The sequence below is a fragment of the Aspergillus vadensis genome, assembly GCF_003184925.1.
Source record: "Aspergillus vadensis CBS 113365 unplaced genomic scaffold BO88scaffold_19, whole genome shotgun sequence".
NCBI lineage: Eukaryota > Fungi > Ascomycota > Eurotiomycetes > Eurotiales > Aspergillaceae > Aspergillus > Aspergillus vadensis.
In genome coordinates this window covers 174034-190507 of record NW_020292057.1, presented here as the reverse complement: position 1 = coordinate 190507, position 16474 = coordinate 174034, and the positions used below count along the sequence as shown (strand labels likewise).

Sequence of the window (16474 nt, the reverse complement as noted above, 5' to 3'; positions counted from 1 at the left end):
TGATAAGGTCATTTCATATGTCTATTTACCCCGTCTACCTGTTCTGCTGCAAGCTAGCTATCTATCCATCTCTTTCACTACATGCTATACCATCGTAAGTAGACTAGTATACTAGACTGCAAACTGCAACCTACTTCCCCATCGCAACAAACAACCGATCCCCAATATCCCCCAACCCCGGCACAATCATCCCCCGCTCATCACACCTGGCATCCACGGCCCCAGTCCACACCTCCACACCCTCCGGCCAAGTACCCGCCGCGCGAAGCACACCCGCCTCCGAACCCAACACACTCAACATGACGACTCTCTGCACGCCCCATTCACGAAGTAACTGGATCGCTGCTTCAGCGGTAGCACCCGTTGCAATGACCGGATCAAGGAGAATGGCTGTGGCCGCGGCAGCGGTGTTAGTGCTGGAACTGTCAGGTTGGAAGGGCAGGTTGTTGTAGTATTCGACGGGTTGGAGGGTGAGACGTTCGCGGAAGAGACCGAGGTGGTAGATTGGGACGGAGGTGGGGAGGAGGATGTTCATCGCTGTTTATTTCCCATGATCAGTTTTGTTACTTATTAGATTACAGTTATTGGGTGACCGAATTGGTCGGTGAGAGAGTATGGGGCAGGGGAATACCCTCTATCATGCCCAATCCGGACCGGAGAATAGGCACCAAGGCAATGTCCGAAGGATCAATGTCGTGAGTGACGTATTCGGTGCCTAACGGGGTGGTATCCTGTCCAGATAAATCAGTCAGTAAATACAAGGATGGAGTCGATTGATTTTTGTTTAATTGGCGAGGAGCCTACCATTCCTGCTTTCTTCACCTTCCATCCTGCTGCAAATGCCTCCACGCCCAAGATAGTCGCTATCTCGTGCACCAGACTGCGGGTCTCGCGGGTCGAGGTGGATGCGGACCGGAGCTGTGAGAGCTTGGCTTGGAGGAGGGGATGGGAAGAGACGTGGACGTTGGAAGGGAGGGCCATGATTGATTTAGTTGGGCGATAGTAAAGTAAGTGAGTGATAAGGTGAGGGGAAGAGGAAGGAGAATCAGGAGCTAACTATGGAGTACTTGTACTTGTAGGATCAGGAACGGGCATCACTGCTTGCTGCAGAAGCAAAGAAGAGGGGTAAGCACCAAGTCACCTGCTCCGGTCCAGTGATCTCCCAAATTCCAGTCTCTGCAACTTCCATGGATTTCATTCCTCTTCATCTTCTTTCAGTGCACCTCATTCCCCGCGATTGTCGGCCTCCTTTCTTTCCTGATAAGCACCCGCGAACCAGATCCCCCACCGATCCACCGTGCTGGCTGACCCACTCTTTCACCTCGTCGATAAAGCCAGCTCCAGCTAAGTCCAACCATTTCGCTAGTTCAACAACTCTACAACTGCAACTGCAAAGACCCCGCCAACAAGTTATATTTTCTGCGCAAATTACTATGGTACAGAGAACTACTGATAAGGTCAAGCAAAGCATGTGCAATTAAACAAATCAAATCAAGAATGCCAAAATCAAAACAGTCGCAAGCAAATCAAATCAGAGCGGAGAACATCAACGGCGGGGACACATAAACACATCACTATATCAACGATTTAACGCAATACATTAAGTGGTCACGAACAAAGTAATAGATCAAAAGGTTGAACGAATGACTTGAAGCAGAAGAATGTATATAACGGACAAAGGTATCAAAGATGGCCTAGGGTAACCCCATGGCAATTGACCAAACACGCTGATGCGCACATGTAGAACGGAGGCACTAATGATTAGGGCGTAGAAGAGCGTATAAGAAGAAGGCAATGAAAACAACAACTCCACCGAGTGCTAGGACGAACACACAGGACCAGCCGGGTGTCGAGATGTTGCCTTGGGAAAACAACCCACAAAAACAAGAAAATGACCACACCGGACTCCCGTGAGCTCTTGCGAAACCATAACGCAATGAAAGACGTCGCAGAAAACAATAAAAAACAATTAACTGTGAGCCAGGGAACGCCAGCAAGCAGCATAATGCGGCAGTTCAGATCATAGCATTCCCTGGGGAATCCTGCCGCCACTTGCTCGCCGTTCCCGACCCAATCCGAAATCCACCAGCGACCCAAATCAGATGTAAACCAATGCCCGCGTAAAGAATGAATGTAACGATAATGAGATGAACTTAGTCGAAGATGTAGATGACCATAGTCAAACTACCTATTCGTCGAGTGGAGATGTTGCTCGCACTAGTACGCGGTGCCAACGCTGGCAAGCGTCTTCGTCGGCATTGGGTGAATAGGTTGGTCCTTGGCAACGCGCAACGAATCTTCGTAGCCGACCAAGGCCTGGGAATGAAGTTTGAATGACTCGCCCATGAGCTTCGTAATTCTGTTTCAGGTTAGCAAACAATATCACAGCATAAGCATAGAAGGATTCAACGTACCCCCAAACTACCACGCCGTCTAGGATGTTACCCCATACACGGGCCACGGTGGAGCTGAGTTTTCCAAAAGCATCGACGGCGTCATCATCAAACAGATTCCGCACCTTATTATAGATGGCCATCTCAGCCTCCGATGCGGGCTCTTCGTCATGTTCCAGGCGATAGAGCCAGAGACTGAGGATGACCATCAAATCCAAGCCGCAGAGAGGATGCTCGACGCTCCAGTTGGTTGCAGATGTCTTCGCGACCCAGTTGATTCCCTGAACAGCGGCGATCTCAATGCACTCAAAGCACGACTGGATCACCTTGTTCATCTCCTGAGACCGCTTGACCTTCTCGCGAGCGACCGTCATCGCAGCAGCGACCTCGTAAGATGAGTGGTAGCGCAGGGCCTCCTGGATGGACTTGAGATCAACTTCCAGGCGAGCGCGGGTGTTGCGGTAGACGGCCATCGAGTTGAAGATCAAGGGGTGGCCCTTTTGAGGGGTGCTGAGAGGCACCACAATCGTTTCTGGCTCGCAAACTTCAAGCGAGCTCTCCCACGTCTCCAGCGCCAAGCGGAGCTTGTATTCGGTCACCACGTCCTGGAGGGCCTCGAAGCTCCTCTTGTGGTTCCAAACTTGCAGGAAGAGCGCGTTGATCAGCACGCGGGTGGCGAAAGCACTGTAGCGCGTCTGCTCGCCCTGGAAAAGGCAGTCGTGCGCTTCACGAACAGTAAGCGGCGTGGAAGACGCCAAGCTGCGGCGCCACGCCTCATCGTCCGTCACATCCAGGTTCCACATGGATTCCGAGGAAGGCAGCTCCAAGTTGTCAAACTCGTCAAAGCTCATCGCTGGGGTGTGGTTGAAAGTCAGCGTAAGCATGCCGAAGAAGATGTAAACGGCGTAGTACGTCCGGCGACACGACTCGTCCTCGATCCACTCCTCGCGGGTCGGCTGAGCACCCTCGCGCGCTTCGGTCCGGAGCTTCAGTTGATAGCGGTTTCCGGCAACCATCTACAATTATCAGCATCATTCAAATAGTATAGTAGAGAACGGGAATGCGCTTACATTGGCCAGAAGACTCTTAATGGAACAGGTCCATTCGAGACCCTTGGGATCACCGCTCCAGCTCTCGAAAATCATGTTCAGCAGGGTGCTTTGCATGGCCCAGAGAGGGCACTTGCGCGAGTCAAAGTTGTCCTTATGTTGCAAAAATTGGTTGACCAGCATCTTGGACCCCACGTGGAGCATGAATGCATGCTGCCGCTCGAAAGTGTACAGAGCACCAATAGACAGGACCGCGAGCAGCAATGGCGGTGAAGTAGCGGTGGGCTTGAAAGACTCTTGGTGCAAGAACGGCAGGTGAGGGTGGTACAGATTGAAGTACGTGGAGAGATACTTGTTGAGAGATGCGGTCGGAGGCAGCTGGAAGGTCTCGGGGAGCACATTGAGAGAATCCACATTGTGCAGACGTTCAACAACCATGTTTCGCTCGATCTCGTTGGCAATCTGCGGGGCCTTGGGCAGCGTCAGGGCTTGGCTAGGACCGGGCGACCGGCGGTAGTTCACTGGACTGACGGGACCGGTCATCGAGGGATACGGAGAAAGCGCATTCGGCGTCGAGTTTCCAGACATGGGCAGCGAGTTCACCAGGGAGTGCAGCGAGGGAGCAAGCGCATCACCCACAGCGCCGTGTCGGTCCATAACCGAGGGCAGCGTATGCGATTCCGAGCCACTGTCTTGAGACACGAATGGCGATCCCATCGTGTGCTTCGTGTCCGCAGGGGAAACCAGGGTGTCCCAAGGCATCTGCGGCAAGGTCGCGTTGCCCGACATGTACGACACAGGAGGCTCTAGTAAAGGACCGCGTCCAGGGGAAAAGGAGCGATCCGATTCAGCACGTTCATTGGCTTGACCAGTAGCGGCGGCTGCGGCCTTATGTTGGAAATCTGTCATCAACATGGCTGCAGTTTCAAGATCAACCATACCATCACTGCTGGCCTCTATTTGTTCGAGAGTAGCAGGATCAATTGTGATCGAGGGCTTGGACGGGGCGGGTGCGGGGGAAGTCTTTTGGACACCCGCGCCACCACGTCGCCGGCCCTCGGAAACTAGCGGTATCCCACCGTCCTTTGCGTGAACGGTACGGTCATGACGGAGGAGTAAATCACGACGGACAAAAGTACTCCGGCACTTCAGACACTTGAACGGCCTCTCCTTGGTATCTATGAAGTAACGAAGGTTAGTATTGTGCCCTAAGACTAAACGACGCGAAACACAGCCGTAGCACAGTAACTAGCCCGTCTGCACAAAGACAGTACACCTAGCCCCGCGCACAGGAAAAGAAGACCATATAGAAAAGAGACCACTCTACTTACGCGAACGTTCGTGTCTGCTGCGATGTTCGCTTCTGCTAAAGGCGCGATTACAAAATTGGCACTTGTATTTCTTCTCTGGGGCTGATGTCTTCTTGGCTGGCGAGTTGGTCGCCTGGGGAGGTGCAGTGGGAGCCATTGCTGAGAATACTGCAGCGAATATACAACCACGGCCGAATCCTAGTAGAACAGCGACAAGATCGAAGACTGCGCTATCGTCCCTTTCGTGATTTCACACCGGTTCTGTAGGCGGGTAGACGACAGGAATTCGGTTTGGTGCCTGATCATTCCTTGTGTGGGGGAATACTGGAGGGCAGTGTTGAATTGGAAGAAGGGGGGTCCAGCCACAGGCGGACTAGGAGGGGAGAAGGGTGTGATAGCGGGTGGTTGTAATAGTGGTGGTGGTGATTGTGTGGTGGAGGCAGTCTTTAATAAGAAGCCGGGGAGGGGAAGTACCAAAGGATGGGAAAGACAGAACGGGAAAAGACAAACAAGAGGGAAAAGGAAAAGAAAAGAGAAAAAGGAAGAGAGCAAGATGTTGAATGCTGACCCAGGAAAGAAGAGGAGAGAGAAAGAGGAGGAGGGGGAAGAAGGAAGGAGGAAGACGTTTGAGAGAAGAGGGAAGAGGGAGAAGGAGGAAAGGAAGAGAAAAAGAATGGGTAAGAGGAGGGGGGGGGATGTTGAATGGATGAGGAGAAAGTAGTTTGTGAGTCGCGGGAGAGAGAGTCTGGGAAAAAAAGGCCTGGTCGAAAGGAAGGGAGCGAGGGGGGGGGAAGGGAAAGACTGCGCAAAGAGGGAAAAGTGGTGTGGGTGTAGAGAGAAGCGCGCCAGGACGTGGGCACAAGCCGATGGGCGATTCGGGCGATCGCTGGATCGCGACAGTGAGGCGGTCGTGTCCAGCGGCGGTGTTGGCGATTTGGGCGACGAGCGGCGCAGCGACAACAGGGAAGTGGGAGGCGGGAAAGAGGGGCTCCCTCGGCGGGACTGACGGAGGGGGAAAACAAGCGAACAGGCCAGTCCCCGGATTCGAACACGCACTGGGGCCCATAATGCCACTGTCTTCATTCCCCGACAGCCAATGGCTGTGGCCGTTGCCCATTCTGACTAACGGCGTGCCCGGGCTAAACGGAACCTGGTTAGGACACGTCCACCTTTCCTTCGGTGACCCATATTTCGAAAAGAGACAAAAAAGTTCAGGGAAATAAGCAAAAATGAAAATGAAAATGCAACAAAATCCAAAACAAAAATGGATCTAACTGCAAAATGATGAATAATAATATGATAGAAATTAAATAAAATAAATAAAAAAGTCATACAAACTAGACTATCTACACAGCTAAAAGAACAGACAACAAAACAAAGCAGTAGCCCAGCCCACCGCAGCCCACATGGGCCGTACAGTAGTAAGTAGACTTCCAACCCGTCAACCCGGTTCAGCCGGGGGACCTCCTTCGACTGGCTGAAATCGACCGTTTGTTAGAGGTCTTGGGTTGATGTGAGGGAGAATCTTATCCACTCTCCATTTTCCATTTTGCACCCACCATTACTACTACTGGAAAAGGCAAAAATAGAAAATGGAAAATGTGAGAAGAAAAAACGAAAAATAGAATAAAATAAAATCGAAAAGAAACACAATGATCTCAATATCCGAGAAAATAATCCGAGCAGAAAAAAAGAAAATTTACTCTTCATATGCACAACATTGGGCAGCATCCTACATGTTTCCCCTGGTGAGTTATCGAGACTCATGATGTGATCTGGACAGTTTTGGATCATAGTTATCATGATGATTAGTTTTGTTGTTGGTGGGTTAGCTACAAAGTACACCGTAGTTAGTCGTCACGTCTTGGGAACATTATACATCCCCTCTCTTACACAGCGCACAGTCGACACTCTCATGATCAAATACCCCCTGCTAGGGTTAACCCACTCGGATAATGCTCCTATCCCTGTTTGGTGATGGCGCCCCTCGCTCACCTTTCAGCGGTCGAGTGCAGGACCCTAGAAGGATAATAATGGGCCAGCAGAGCTTCTACGGTATATTCCTGCGACCTGCCTAACTGACCACACAAAAGCCATGCCGGAGCTGGATGGCAGGCTCGACTTTCTACTTTTCCTCACTCCCACTTCCAATCGATATTATTTCATAGTGGGGTTTGGGGTGGAATGAGGACTCCATACGGTATGGTATGTAACTTTGTTCAGTGGGTACAAGTGGTAGCTCGATGGGTAAAATGCAGTGAGGAGGACACTGGACAAGACTTCAGGTTGTCTTAGTAACCTCGAGGCGGACATGACTAGCACCGAGGAACTGAGTGAGGTTCGGATTACCTGCTGTAAACTATCTACCTCAATCGTATCGGGTGCAAGTAAGATGAGGAAAAGCCAAAAAGTCATCCCTCTTGCCCATCCCTATGTGACAGCGCAGAAATCGCAAACTTGGTACAGTCGGCTGCGGGGCCGTCCAGAAGACAGGTAGATACTGTCATTGACCATTGTCAGTAGACAAAGGTCAGGGCACAGCATTAGACTACAATTCCAGTCGATGTATCTTGGTCATTGCATGGAGATGGTCCACAGTAATTAGAGGGAAAGAGAGTGCTCGATAGATGAGAAGAAGAAGGGGGTAAAAGGAACAGGCTTGAATAGGTTAGACTGGTTTTTGCAGGTTGAATTGAGAATCCATCGCAGACACGCACTTTCACTCTCTTTCTTCTGTCTCTCACAAACTCCCGTCCAGCCAACAGATTAGTGCCCCCCCCTCCCCTCCGTCCCCTCTTTTTTTTCCTACAAAATTATTTTTCTTTTCGCCCCTCGTCAGCCCCCCCTTGCCCCTCCGGCAGGGATCCAGCACCGTCAAAATGCCACGGAGACGCACCGCCATCATGATTCGTGTATTGGCTCCCTTCATTTCCACCACGGAATCTCTTCACACCCCAAATCAAGTGGTCGATTCGTCCAAACCGGGCTCCCATTCCTCACGCTGATCGTACCTACGTACTCATCTCATCCTTCAATAATCCGCATAACTATCTATCTTCAACCATCATCATCCCTTTTTTTATTCCTTTTATTTTTTCCTTCTTCTAGATCATCTCATGTTACCCCATTTGAATTCTATCCCGCCACCCACTTCCTTACCCCTCTAACCCCTCTAAACTCCCCCTCCTTTCCTCCCCTCTTTCTGAAGTCTAACCCTTCCTTAACCCCTCTTTGGTAAATCGGCTCACTGGGATCACCGTCGGTAATCCCTACTTATGTCGTAGATAACCCACCAGTTATTTGATAATCGGCCACCCGCCGCAAGGCTGGTCATGACTTCATTTCCATGCGATCCAATTTGTGTGAGTGGGATTGCCCGTCTAACTCCGACTAGAACTAGCCCCGGTGGATCTTCAAATCGAGCGCTGCCGTTGTTCCAGACCCCCTCTCACCTCCGTTCCCCTTCTTCCGTCCGTCACAATGACGAGTGTTGGTTCATTTGAACGTCTACAAAGTACAAATTTAGAATGGTTCGCGAGCGCATTTCGCGAACCACTTCCGCGAACACAAGAGCTTCGCGCGGCATCCTGAATTTCATCGTTCACGTTGCCAAGTCAGTTGAAGCCAGATAGAAGACGGGGGATGAATCGTGCTTGGCTGGTAAAAGCCACCCGTCATCACGCAGCAATAGGAGAATATTGCTGACGATGTGATGTCTCTCAGTTTGACAGATCATCGCCCAGTCTATCGGTAGCCTAAAGAACACACCCCAACATCCCTAAATTTCTGGCAAGCCTCTTGGCCTTCATTGGATGTCCCCTGGACCAAATAGGTAAAGAAAAGAAGAAAGGTAAAAAAAAATAAGAAAAAGGAAAAAGAACTATCTTGACAGAAAAAGCTAATCGTGCTATGCACTGCGAACGCCAGAATGACCTTGGGTCCAAGGTGGTCAGAGGTTCAAACATGGCGCATGGTTTGCCTCCCACTTCAGCTCAGGGTCAGCTGCTCCAGCGGCCGCCAACACGACAGCCAGCGTCAGCAGGTGAAGGGAAATCAAGGGTCAGAAACACAACCTTCCGTAAGGCGATGGACGCTGTTTCGTTTCCAATTCTGCTTGCTCGCTTGCCAAACTCCATTTCCCCTCCTCCCCCCACCTTCAACTTAGTACTTTGGAAGCAATCCAGTGGATTCGGCCACCGAGCGTGTGGGCGGGCTACATCAGGTGTCCTTGTTCGTGGAACACCACACACTACCGAATCACTCCATCCTGGGCGCTAAATGGATAATGCAAAAGCTTGAGACAGCAGACAGAATCATGTTCTGGAGCGATCCAACTTGGGAGCTTGGGAAGATGCAGGACTGCATCATCCCCAAACACTATTGTTTCTGTTTTTGGCAGTTTGGCATCCAAGCCGAAGATGCATCAACCTAAGACCGACTACCTAGTCCCAACTGCATAAGTGGCATGGGGAATCCGGCCCTTCGACAGAGAGAGTTAGTCTGAAGCCAGAGGTACCCTAGGGCAGGTTACTTGTGGCTGCCTGCACGCCCGCAGTCGCGCCTAACCAGCCTCACTCGGAGACGCGCCCTCGTTCCGCGTCTCCGTCGAATAGGTAAACGATCCACCTTGAGGAGGGGGGATGATTACATACGTAAGTAGACAAGTAACTAGTTAGCTATCTATACGGTGCAAGTACTGTGTACAAATGTGTCACGGTCAGATGACGGTGGACGATAGTTCCGAGCCTGTCCTTGGCCCCTTGGTTCGACCACCACAGACAATCCCAGACTTGGTTCTGAATCGATGATGCGGGAAGGGACTTCGATAATTCTATAGAATAGTCTCAGATACATGTGTTTCATACTGAACCACAGAAATGATGAAGCCTATTTTCATCTCAATCTCAGCACAGTAATATCATCATCATCATCATCACCACCACGAAGGTTCCCGTAAAATCCCGGCACGCGAGTGGGGCATCACTGAGTGGACCTCAAGGAAACCCCACCAGACACGGTTAGTTACTAGGGAAACGCACATGATCATGAGGGGAGCACAAAAGTACCCCAGGAGGATCGCATACATCCGATAGTTATCCAGAACATTGAATCAGTTTAATTTATCTTTCCACCGCCACGACCGAGGGGTGGTGCTTTGAGCTCTCACTGCCTGCGGATCATCTGGGCGCATTGTATCGACTATCGAGTTACCGAGGAGCGCCCTTCCAACATGCCCTAGGATCAATCCGGTCACGATCGCTTCCACCAAATGCATGTCACTAACTACAGAAAGAAAAAAGAAAACTGGAATAGTCTGACTGCTATCATGCTAACCATCGATTGCGATAAGCCAGACAGACAGTCACTTCCATCATCCCATGATAAACAGCCCTAGAGGCATCAGCGATTCTGCGTCTCCACCCAGAGGGATCCGTCCAGATGCAGGCCCCAGAATCCTAATCAGCATTAGTGCCTGAGCAACCCATTCTTACGTACTCCAGGCTCACCGCTTTCATCTGCCAGGAGCTCGGCCTGCAGGAATAAAGCGGTGAGTCGGGGCGCTTACGCTTTTGAGAAGGTCGGAAAAGGATGGACAACAGAAAGGTCAAATCCAGACACTCGGCCTGCTCTCACACGTCCAGCCGCCCGAATTTCTTCCTCCTCGGCATGAGGTCGAACCCTGGCAAATTCGATTCGTTCACTATCTCTTCCTGGGTGCTTGATCCACTTTCCGAGCCATGCAGCGGTCCGACCCAGTCAACGCCTCAACTTGTCCTGTATCTCATGGAAGGATGTTATGAGCTTGCAGGTTCAGGAACGACGCGAGATGTTGACGACGACATGCCAGTTGGTTGAAAGCGTGTCGATAACTTGGGAACAACTCGCTTGGGGTTTCATCTATCAGGCAATATCGAGCACCTGCGTACGGACCATGCATCGATTTCCTAGACCGGCGCACGGGGTCAAGAGAGGGGGGCAATAGTGCAAAACTCCCGTACATACCGATCCTCCCAACCATGATCGATCATTTCCGATCCAGGCTCGCTTTTCTCCGGCGGGAGCGTGTCCTCCATACCTTTGGTGATTCGGTGGGCTTGGGGTCCAATCTCTTGGATATCATCACTCGAATTTTCTCACGCGTTTTGGAACACAAAAAAGGGGCTAAACCTCAAAAACCAGTCTTGAAATGCGAAGGAAACCCCTTCTGGCTTTCCGATTTGGCTCTTTTCCCTGCAGCTACCCGTTCTATTTCCTCCTTTGCACCAAAGATGCAGTCGATCAGCTTCGTCGCGAAGGGTCGATCGCCGGATTCCACAACCATGGCTAATGAATCTTCAATTGAATTCCCACAGGGCGTCTACGATCCAGTCAGGCGCGTCCAACTCCACCAGGTACCGTTGCAGGAAATCAGGAACCTCTTCCCCGAAACCCCGGCCCTTACACTAGCAAGCGTCGCCAGCCATCCCAGGCTTGGAAGTGGAAGAAAAAGTCTACTTATCTCGGCTGGCGCTCATCGTCCCGACAACTTTGGGACTTTGGCGGTTTGCATCGACCCTGGTCGGCGGCGCCCGTGATCCGTCCATCCGTCACGTAATTAGGCAGTAGTGCTCCGTACTAAGTGCCCCTCCATCTCCGAACGGTCTGGAATATCCTAGGCGGGCATCCCTGGAGTCGGTGAAGGATGTCAACCATCACCGTCTCGGTGCCGTTGGGGATTGATCTTGATCCCCGTGGAAGGATTTCTTGACCGCTTCTAGATACCATCAGGTTGGGCATCGCTTTTCTACACATGGCATCGAAAATATGGTCTGCTGTCATGAGAGGTCCCACAACTTCTTGGATGAACAACAAGTTTCCAAAGCATACGGTGTCAAAGCAGAAGACACGGGTCCAAGACAAAGAAAAATTTTTGAAAGAGCAGATTTCGATAATGAAAGCGACCCACTCAATGATGAACCCGCTCTTTCCAGCTGATAAGCTGCTCCATCTGTGGGTTGGTCTCCGGAGTTCCGTCTGACAAGATTTCCATCTACTTTTTTCTTTTTCCTTTCCTTTTTCTTCAATTTTTCTATCTTTCCCCTCCACCGCAGCGCTCCGCTTTTCTTTTCCTGGTTTGTGCGTTGTGCGATGCCCTTCCCTAACCCTAGACCTAACTTGAGCAGTTCCACTGACATCGGCAGTTACTTTAGCCTGGTGGCAATAGCTGCGATGGAGCCCGCCAAATACGGTAGTTCGTTTCGCGTCGCGTCATCAACAAAGTGATTTATACATCGTAGAGGTGTCGTTCGGCTTGATTCTCGATGGATGGTGTCGTAGTCCAGGATTTTGTAAAGATGTAGTACATCCAATCAGCTAACCATGGAAAGCTATCTGTCAGTCGGGTTCGTGGTCGAGATATCGGTTGGTTCCATGGTTCGCTCCCGTCGGTTCCTGATGATATACAGATGCTACGTCACGGAGTCCGGATTATACTCCGTGGTTTATCGGGGGCTTGTGGTTAGTGGGAGGGTAAGTTGTAGATACTAGAGTCTGACTCTGGGTCTGGTTGGGACTGTGATGGGGTGGGTGTCGTGGTATATTCACTACATTCCTGGATGCTGAAATATATATTGCGGTAGCGAGTATATCCCACGGGACGTAGTTTCTATTGAGGCTACTGTAGTATACACATGGTTCAACTAATCGATTTTGTTCTTTCTCTTATAAAGATCACTATGAAGTGATAGTGGTAAAATAGATTATTCTCCCCCATCTACTGTGACAGAAGACACCCTTTGTAGAAATGCCTGACCGAAGAAACCGAACATGGAGAACCAACCCTATCGCCGGCATCTATACATGTCACTAGGATACTACAATCTCCCATATCAACACGCGCTCTAGACCCTACATTTTGTACTAGTATATGTTATCCACTCCCAGCCAAACAAACAGGATACTCTTTACGAAATGAGCTACCCTCCCAATCAAGCAAACAAAGTACTACGACCTCTCCGACCAACAATCTACTCAAACACAAAGTAGAACCCGAACCCAAAGCAAGTCAAGGAAACGAACCGCTTTCCGGACCTAACTTTCTCTAAGTAAATACAGCCGGTTCCAGAAAAGTCATCGGGAATACTAGTATCGACATAATGATAGCACAAGTCTAAAACACCACCACCCAATTGCTGAATAACCAAACAATTGAACTGGAATGCACAACACCCATCGCCAGCCAATGTATACCTATACAGCTATCGCTACTTACAGACATCTTCTCCCCAAAACCAAACAAATATTCCGTACTAATCATATAAGTGAAAGAGAAGTCTAGAAGTCCCTAATCCATAAAAATCAGTCAGTCCTCCTAAAATAACTCCGTCCCACCCACCACCAGAAAATCAAAAGAAAAAGAAAAGAAAAGAAGCCATCGAATCCCTCGAAAAACCTTCTCGAAGCACTCCACCCACCCACTCACACCACACCACACCACACCATCCATCCATCCATCGATTCGCTCGCAATCAAATCGGATCCTTCGCCCACCTCATCCTACCAACCGGATGTCTGGGAATCAAGGAAAAAACAGTGGTTCATGAAATGATAGTGAATGCAAGAAAAAGGGGGAAACGGGGGTACGTAAAACTAACTTTCAAGCTGAGACTAACTAGTACGTGGACAAGTGAGTTGGGATTGGTTGAGGAATGAATGGGTGCGCGGAAACGGGATGTTGATCAGCTACGGACCTACTTAGTTATCATTCTAGTTAGTTGAGCTAGCTAAGTTTTTATTTATTTTCTTTCGCGTTTTTGTTCAGGTATCAGCTATCTACGTGAGTTTTGCCACTGATCTTAGGGATTGGTTCGATTTACTTTGTAGGGTGTAGTAAGTATGCTCTGGTTTGAGTTAGTTCAATTGAGGAGGATGGAGGAGTGGGTTGGTGTGGATGATGGGCTAGACTTGAGAGTTTGGGGAGATGCCGGTGGTGGTGGTGGGTATCGGAGTGCCCGGGTATAACTAACTAACCATCTACCTGAGATTAAAGAAAAGAACTTGTTTGCACTACCCTATAAGATATGTTTAGGAAAAACTCGCCGGAACTTGGGTTCCTGCCTGCTTTGCTCATTTCCGTGTACTCCGTAGTTCTAGTTCTAGTTCTAGTTCAAGTAGACTAGTGTCGGACTCGGGATCTAGGCAGGGATGAATATGTTTCATTCTAGATTACGAAGTACTCTGCTTACTACCTGACTATTGTTGTGAATGTGTGAAGTAACTATCCCTTGATACTCTGGAGAGGGGTATGATAATCATTGCTAAGAGCAGTGTCTGTGATAGTATAGAGTAGTAGATTGACAGTATGTAGTACTGTGAGGGGGATCTTCTCTTTAATTTTCCCACCTCCCCTCCTCCCCTAGGTATGGTGCCCTTGCTGATTTACCCCTCGTGATGATCAGAGGAGTAATGTATTGCTGTTAGACATTAAAATGTAAATTGACAAGCAAGGTGTTAAGACATTGTCAGTGACTAGATTGGTGTTTGTTTTTAAGCTTATCAATTGTTGTTTTGCAGATTGTGTATTCCATTAGTAGTAGTGGCCCATGTGCTATTATTTCTTGACACTACTTTAGACGACTTAATGAACTCATTGTAGAGTATAAGCATTGATAATCGTTAAAGCCAATTATGCCAGATGCTTGTGTATGTTTATGTCTACCAAGCACTGCCCATTATCTACTTTATATGTACACTCAGCCACAATGCCCCTATACCATCATCGCATCCACGAATAACCCCTATATATCAATTCTACATAACCAAATCACAAAGTAATCTTTAACACGAGTCAATAGAACTGTCATCTTGTATACATGCCCTCATCCCACCCTCTCCCCATTACTGTCACCACCACACCATCCAACATCAACACATCCCTACACCACCCATCCCCATCCCCATTTCTCAGCCCCCATTTCTTCTGCACTCAGAACTATCCCACCCCAACACAACAACCCCCGCAGAACCATTCCCAACTTATGCATAATCTAACCAGCTAACCAACAAGCCCTCCAGAAGCTGACACCACCCCAATATCAATACCTCGGCAGACCCTCCCCAGGACCGAGGAATATCACACCACCACCACCTCCTCCTTCCTTCCTTCACATGCTTCCACCCATCCCTCCATCTACCCACATAAGACATAGAATACAAACTAAACGTTCTAGAATGCATAAAGATGACGAATCCACCCATCCACCCACCCGCCTACCCGCTCCCTCCCGATAGCCAACTAGTCAGTTTACTATGTGGTATAAATCCCGATATATCTCCGACCACAGACTGTTAACCTAGTCAGGAAGGTACATACATAGATATGTATCAGTTTGAAACGGCCTAAATCGTAGTAGTTAGGCAGTGTAGCCAATAGAGGCAGAGGAATGGTGTGATTAGCTCTGTAGGTTACGGTCCGTCTGACGGGTTTGATGGCACGTGGGTGATGATGATGATGATGATGATATGCTTACTTTTGGGGGATTAGGTTGGGCTAGGGCTAGTGGTGAAGGATGGTAGATGTAAGTTAATTGGTAGTGGTGAGGGTGAGGGTGTGGTAGGTATGGTAATATGGCTGTAGATATGGCCGAGTATGTGCGGGATTAGGGGTGTAAGAGGATGTGCGTGTGGCTTGATTGTTGCTGTTGGTTAACTACTAGGTATCTGCATAGGCGGCTGTATTCGGAGTTAGTTCCTGTTGGGGCTAGAGGAAGAGTGTAATAGTAGTAGTGGTTGGTGGTTGGTATTGGGGTAATGGTGTTACGATTGCTTGGATATGGATATCTGAATGCTTGGATGATCGAGGATCGTGGTTATTGTTTGTAATGTGATATTGACGTATTGATGCCCAGGCTTGTGATGGATGAGAAATAATAGTTTATGTATTGATGTAAAGCACAGTTATCATAAAGAGACTAGATGTCTCGAAGTTTCGGAGGATAGTAGGGTATTGGGTTAGATTGATTGCTGGATAAAGGAGGATACATTGCTCTTCAAGCTGCAAAAATAGTGACAGATTATTGGACACCATTACTTTGATTACGATCTCCTTGGTGGTTTCTCAGAATCTACCATAGCTATGATGTGGAGCTTTTGCTTGAATGGCATTGTGTCATATGTAGACGTCAAACAATCTTGCACAGGATATGCCTCGCTCCGTGTAACGGATAGTGTCTGTTATGATATAAAATACTTAGCTATGAAGAAATATTGCAAAAAGCTTATAAGGAGGTTGCACATGTATGAGTACGTAGCGCTGTTTGTGCCCAAGTATGGCATATATTTACGTTGTAGTGGTCTTCGGCAATCAATGGCTTAATATGGAAAGAATGAGAAATTCAATGGGTATGAACATTGATCACTCCTATTGTTCTATTATTGAAGGTCGCTCATGAGCATCCCGTTATATCTCTCAACAGACTCACTGCTAGCCCAAGTTTACAACATTCGGGAAACAAAACACACCACGCAGTGCAGACAACCTACCAGTAAGCTCAAGACTGGCATTTCTGCAGACAACCGCACCCCCTGCAAGACAACTCCCTGGCCGCAGATCCTCCTGCAAGCTGATATAGAACCCTAGTCATTTCAATTCCGACTGGACCTAATCACTGGTGTGCGCGGTTATTGGTATAACCGCAGTATGCCTCGTAGTAGTTAGTCTGAACTCCTCCGAGCGTAAAGCCAA

General features: G+C 49.0%; 7 protein-coding genes across 7 annotated transcripts; 2 read left to right on the top strand and 5 right to left on the bottom strand.

Moving 5' to 3' along the window:
* Positions 1-53: 53 nt before the first annotated feature.
* BO88DRAFT_87328 (uracil phosphoribosyltransferase) lies at positions 54-1135 on the bottom strand. The gene is made up of 3 exons (XM_025713215.1): positions 805-1135; positions 632-731; positions 54-537 (listed from the first exon to the last, which is right to left on the bottom strand). Exons 1-3 carry the CDS (start codon positions 979-981, stop codon positions 131-133), a joined length of 684 nt encoding a protein of 227 aa, XP_025560584.1. The 5' UTR covers positions 982-1135; the 3' UTR covers positions 54-130.
* A 419-nt stretch (positions 1136-1554) lies between these two features.
* BO88DRAFT_87356 (uncharacterized protein) lies at positions 1555-2110 on the bottom strand. Its single transcript, XM_025713216.1, has 2 exons — positions 1975-2110; positions 1555-1807 (listed from the first exon to the last, which is right to left on the bottom strand). The coding sequence occupies exons 1-2, from the start codon at positions 2002-2004 to the stop codon at positions 1628-1630; spliced, it is 210 nt and encodes a 69-aa protein (XP_025560583.1). The 5' UTR covers positions 2005-2110; the 3' UTR covers positions 1555-1627.
* A 107-nt stretch (positions 2111-2217) lies between these two features.
* BO88DRAFT_345105 (C2H2-type zinc finger protein) lies at positions 2218-4909 on the bottom strand (the record flags this gene model as incomplete). Its single annotated transcript, XM_025703282.1, has 4 exons — positions 2218-2359; positions 2415-3409; positions 3464-4620; positions 4774-4909. 4 exons carry the CDS (start codon positions 4907-4909, stop codon positions 2218-2220), a joined length of 2430 nt encoding a protein of 809 aa, XP_025560582.1.
* Positions 4910-5305: 396 nt separating this feature from the next.
* On the top strand, positions 5306-6000 carry BO88DRAFT_467001 (uncharacterized protein; the record flags this gene model as incomplete). Its single annotated transcript, XM_025711490.1, has 2 exons — positions 5306-5429; positions 5524-6000. The coding sequence occupies 2 exons, from the start codon at positions 5306-5308 to the stop codon at positions 5973-5975; spliced, it is 576 nt and encodes a 191-aa protein (XP_025560581.1). The 3' UTR covers positions 5976-6000.
* Positions 6001-6101: 101 nt separating this feature from the next.
* BO88DRAFT_87186 (uncharacterized protein) lies at positions 6102-6625 on the bottom strand. The gene has a single exon (XM_025713213.1). The coding sequence runs from the start codon at positions 6553-6555 to the stop codon at positions 6247-6249; it is 309 nt and encodes a 102-aa protein (XP_025560580.1). The 5' UTR covers positions 6556-6625; the 3' UTR covers positions 6102-6246.
* A 212-nt stretch (positions 6626-6837) lies between these two features.
* Positions 6838-7347, bottom strand: BO88DRAFT_406467 (uncharacterized protein). The gene has a single exon (XM_025707152.1). It carries the CDS (start codon positions 7165-7167, stop codon positions 6910-6912), a length of 258 nt encoding a protein of 85 aa, XP_025560579.1. The 5' UTR covers positions 7168-7347; the 3' UTR covers positions 6838-6909.
* A 2111-nt stretch (positions 7348-9458) lies between these two features.
* BO88DRAFT_427396 (uncharacterized protein) lies at positions 9459-11500 on the top strand (the record flags this gene model as incomplete). Its single annotated transcript, XM_025709008.1, has 9 exons — positions 9459-9515; positions 9661-9769; positions 10254-10356; positions 10425-10581; positions 10612-10675; positions 10793-10841; positions 10990-11049; positions 11222-11323; positions 11434-11500. The coding sequence occupies 9 exons, from the start codon at positions 9459-9461 to the stop codon at positions 11498-11500; spliced, it is 768 nt and encodes a 255-aa protein (XP_025560578.1).
* Positions 11501-16474: the final 4974 nt, after the last annotated feature.

Excerpts from the sequence above, each read along its gene's own strand:
- BO88DRAFT_87186 (XM_025713213.1), bottom strand. The coding sequence starts at position 6,555 with ATGATAACTATGATCCAAAACTGTCCAGATCACATCATGAGTCTCGAT.
- BO88DRAFT_87328 (XM_025713215.1), bottom strand. The coding sequence starts at position 981 with ATGGCCCTCCCTTCCAACGTCCACGTCTCTTCCCATCCCCTCCTCCAA. Across the intron at positions 732-804 it reads AGGTGAAGAAAGCAGGAATG|GATACCACCCCGTTAGGCAC; the intron begins GTAGGCTCCTCG and ends TTATCTGGACAG. Across the intron at positions 538-631 it reads CGGATTGGGCATGATAGAGG|CGATGAACATCCTCCTCCCC; the intron begins GTATTCCCCTGC and ends GGAAATAAACAG.
- BO88DRAFT_87356 (XM_025713216.1), bottom strand. The coding sequence starts at position 2,004 with ATGCTGCTTGCTGGCGTTCCCTGGCTCACA. Across the intron at positions 1,808-1,974 it reads CTGGCGTTCCCTGGCTCACA|TTGTTGTTTTCATTGCCTTC; the intron begins GTTAATTGTTTT and ends CACTCGGTGGAG.
- BO88DRAFT_406467 (XM_025707152.1), bottom strand. The coding sequence starts at position 7,167 with ATGACTTTTTGGCTTTTCCTCATCTTACTTGCACCCGATACGATTGAG.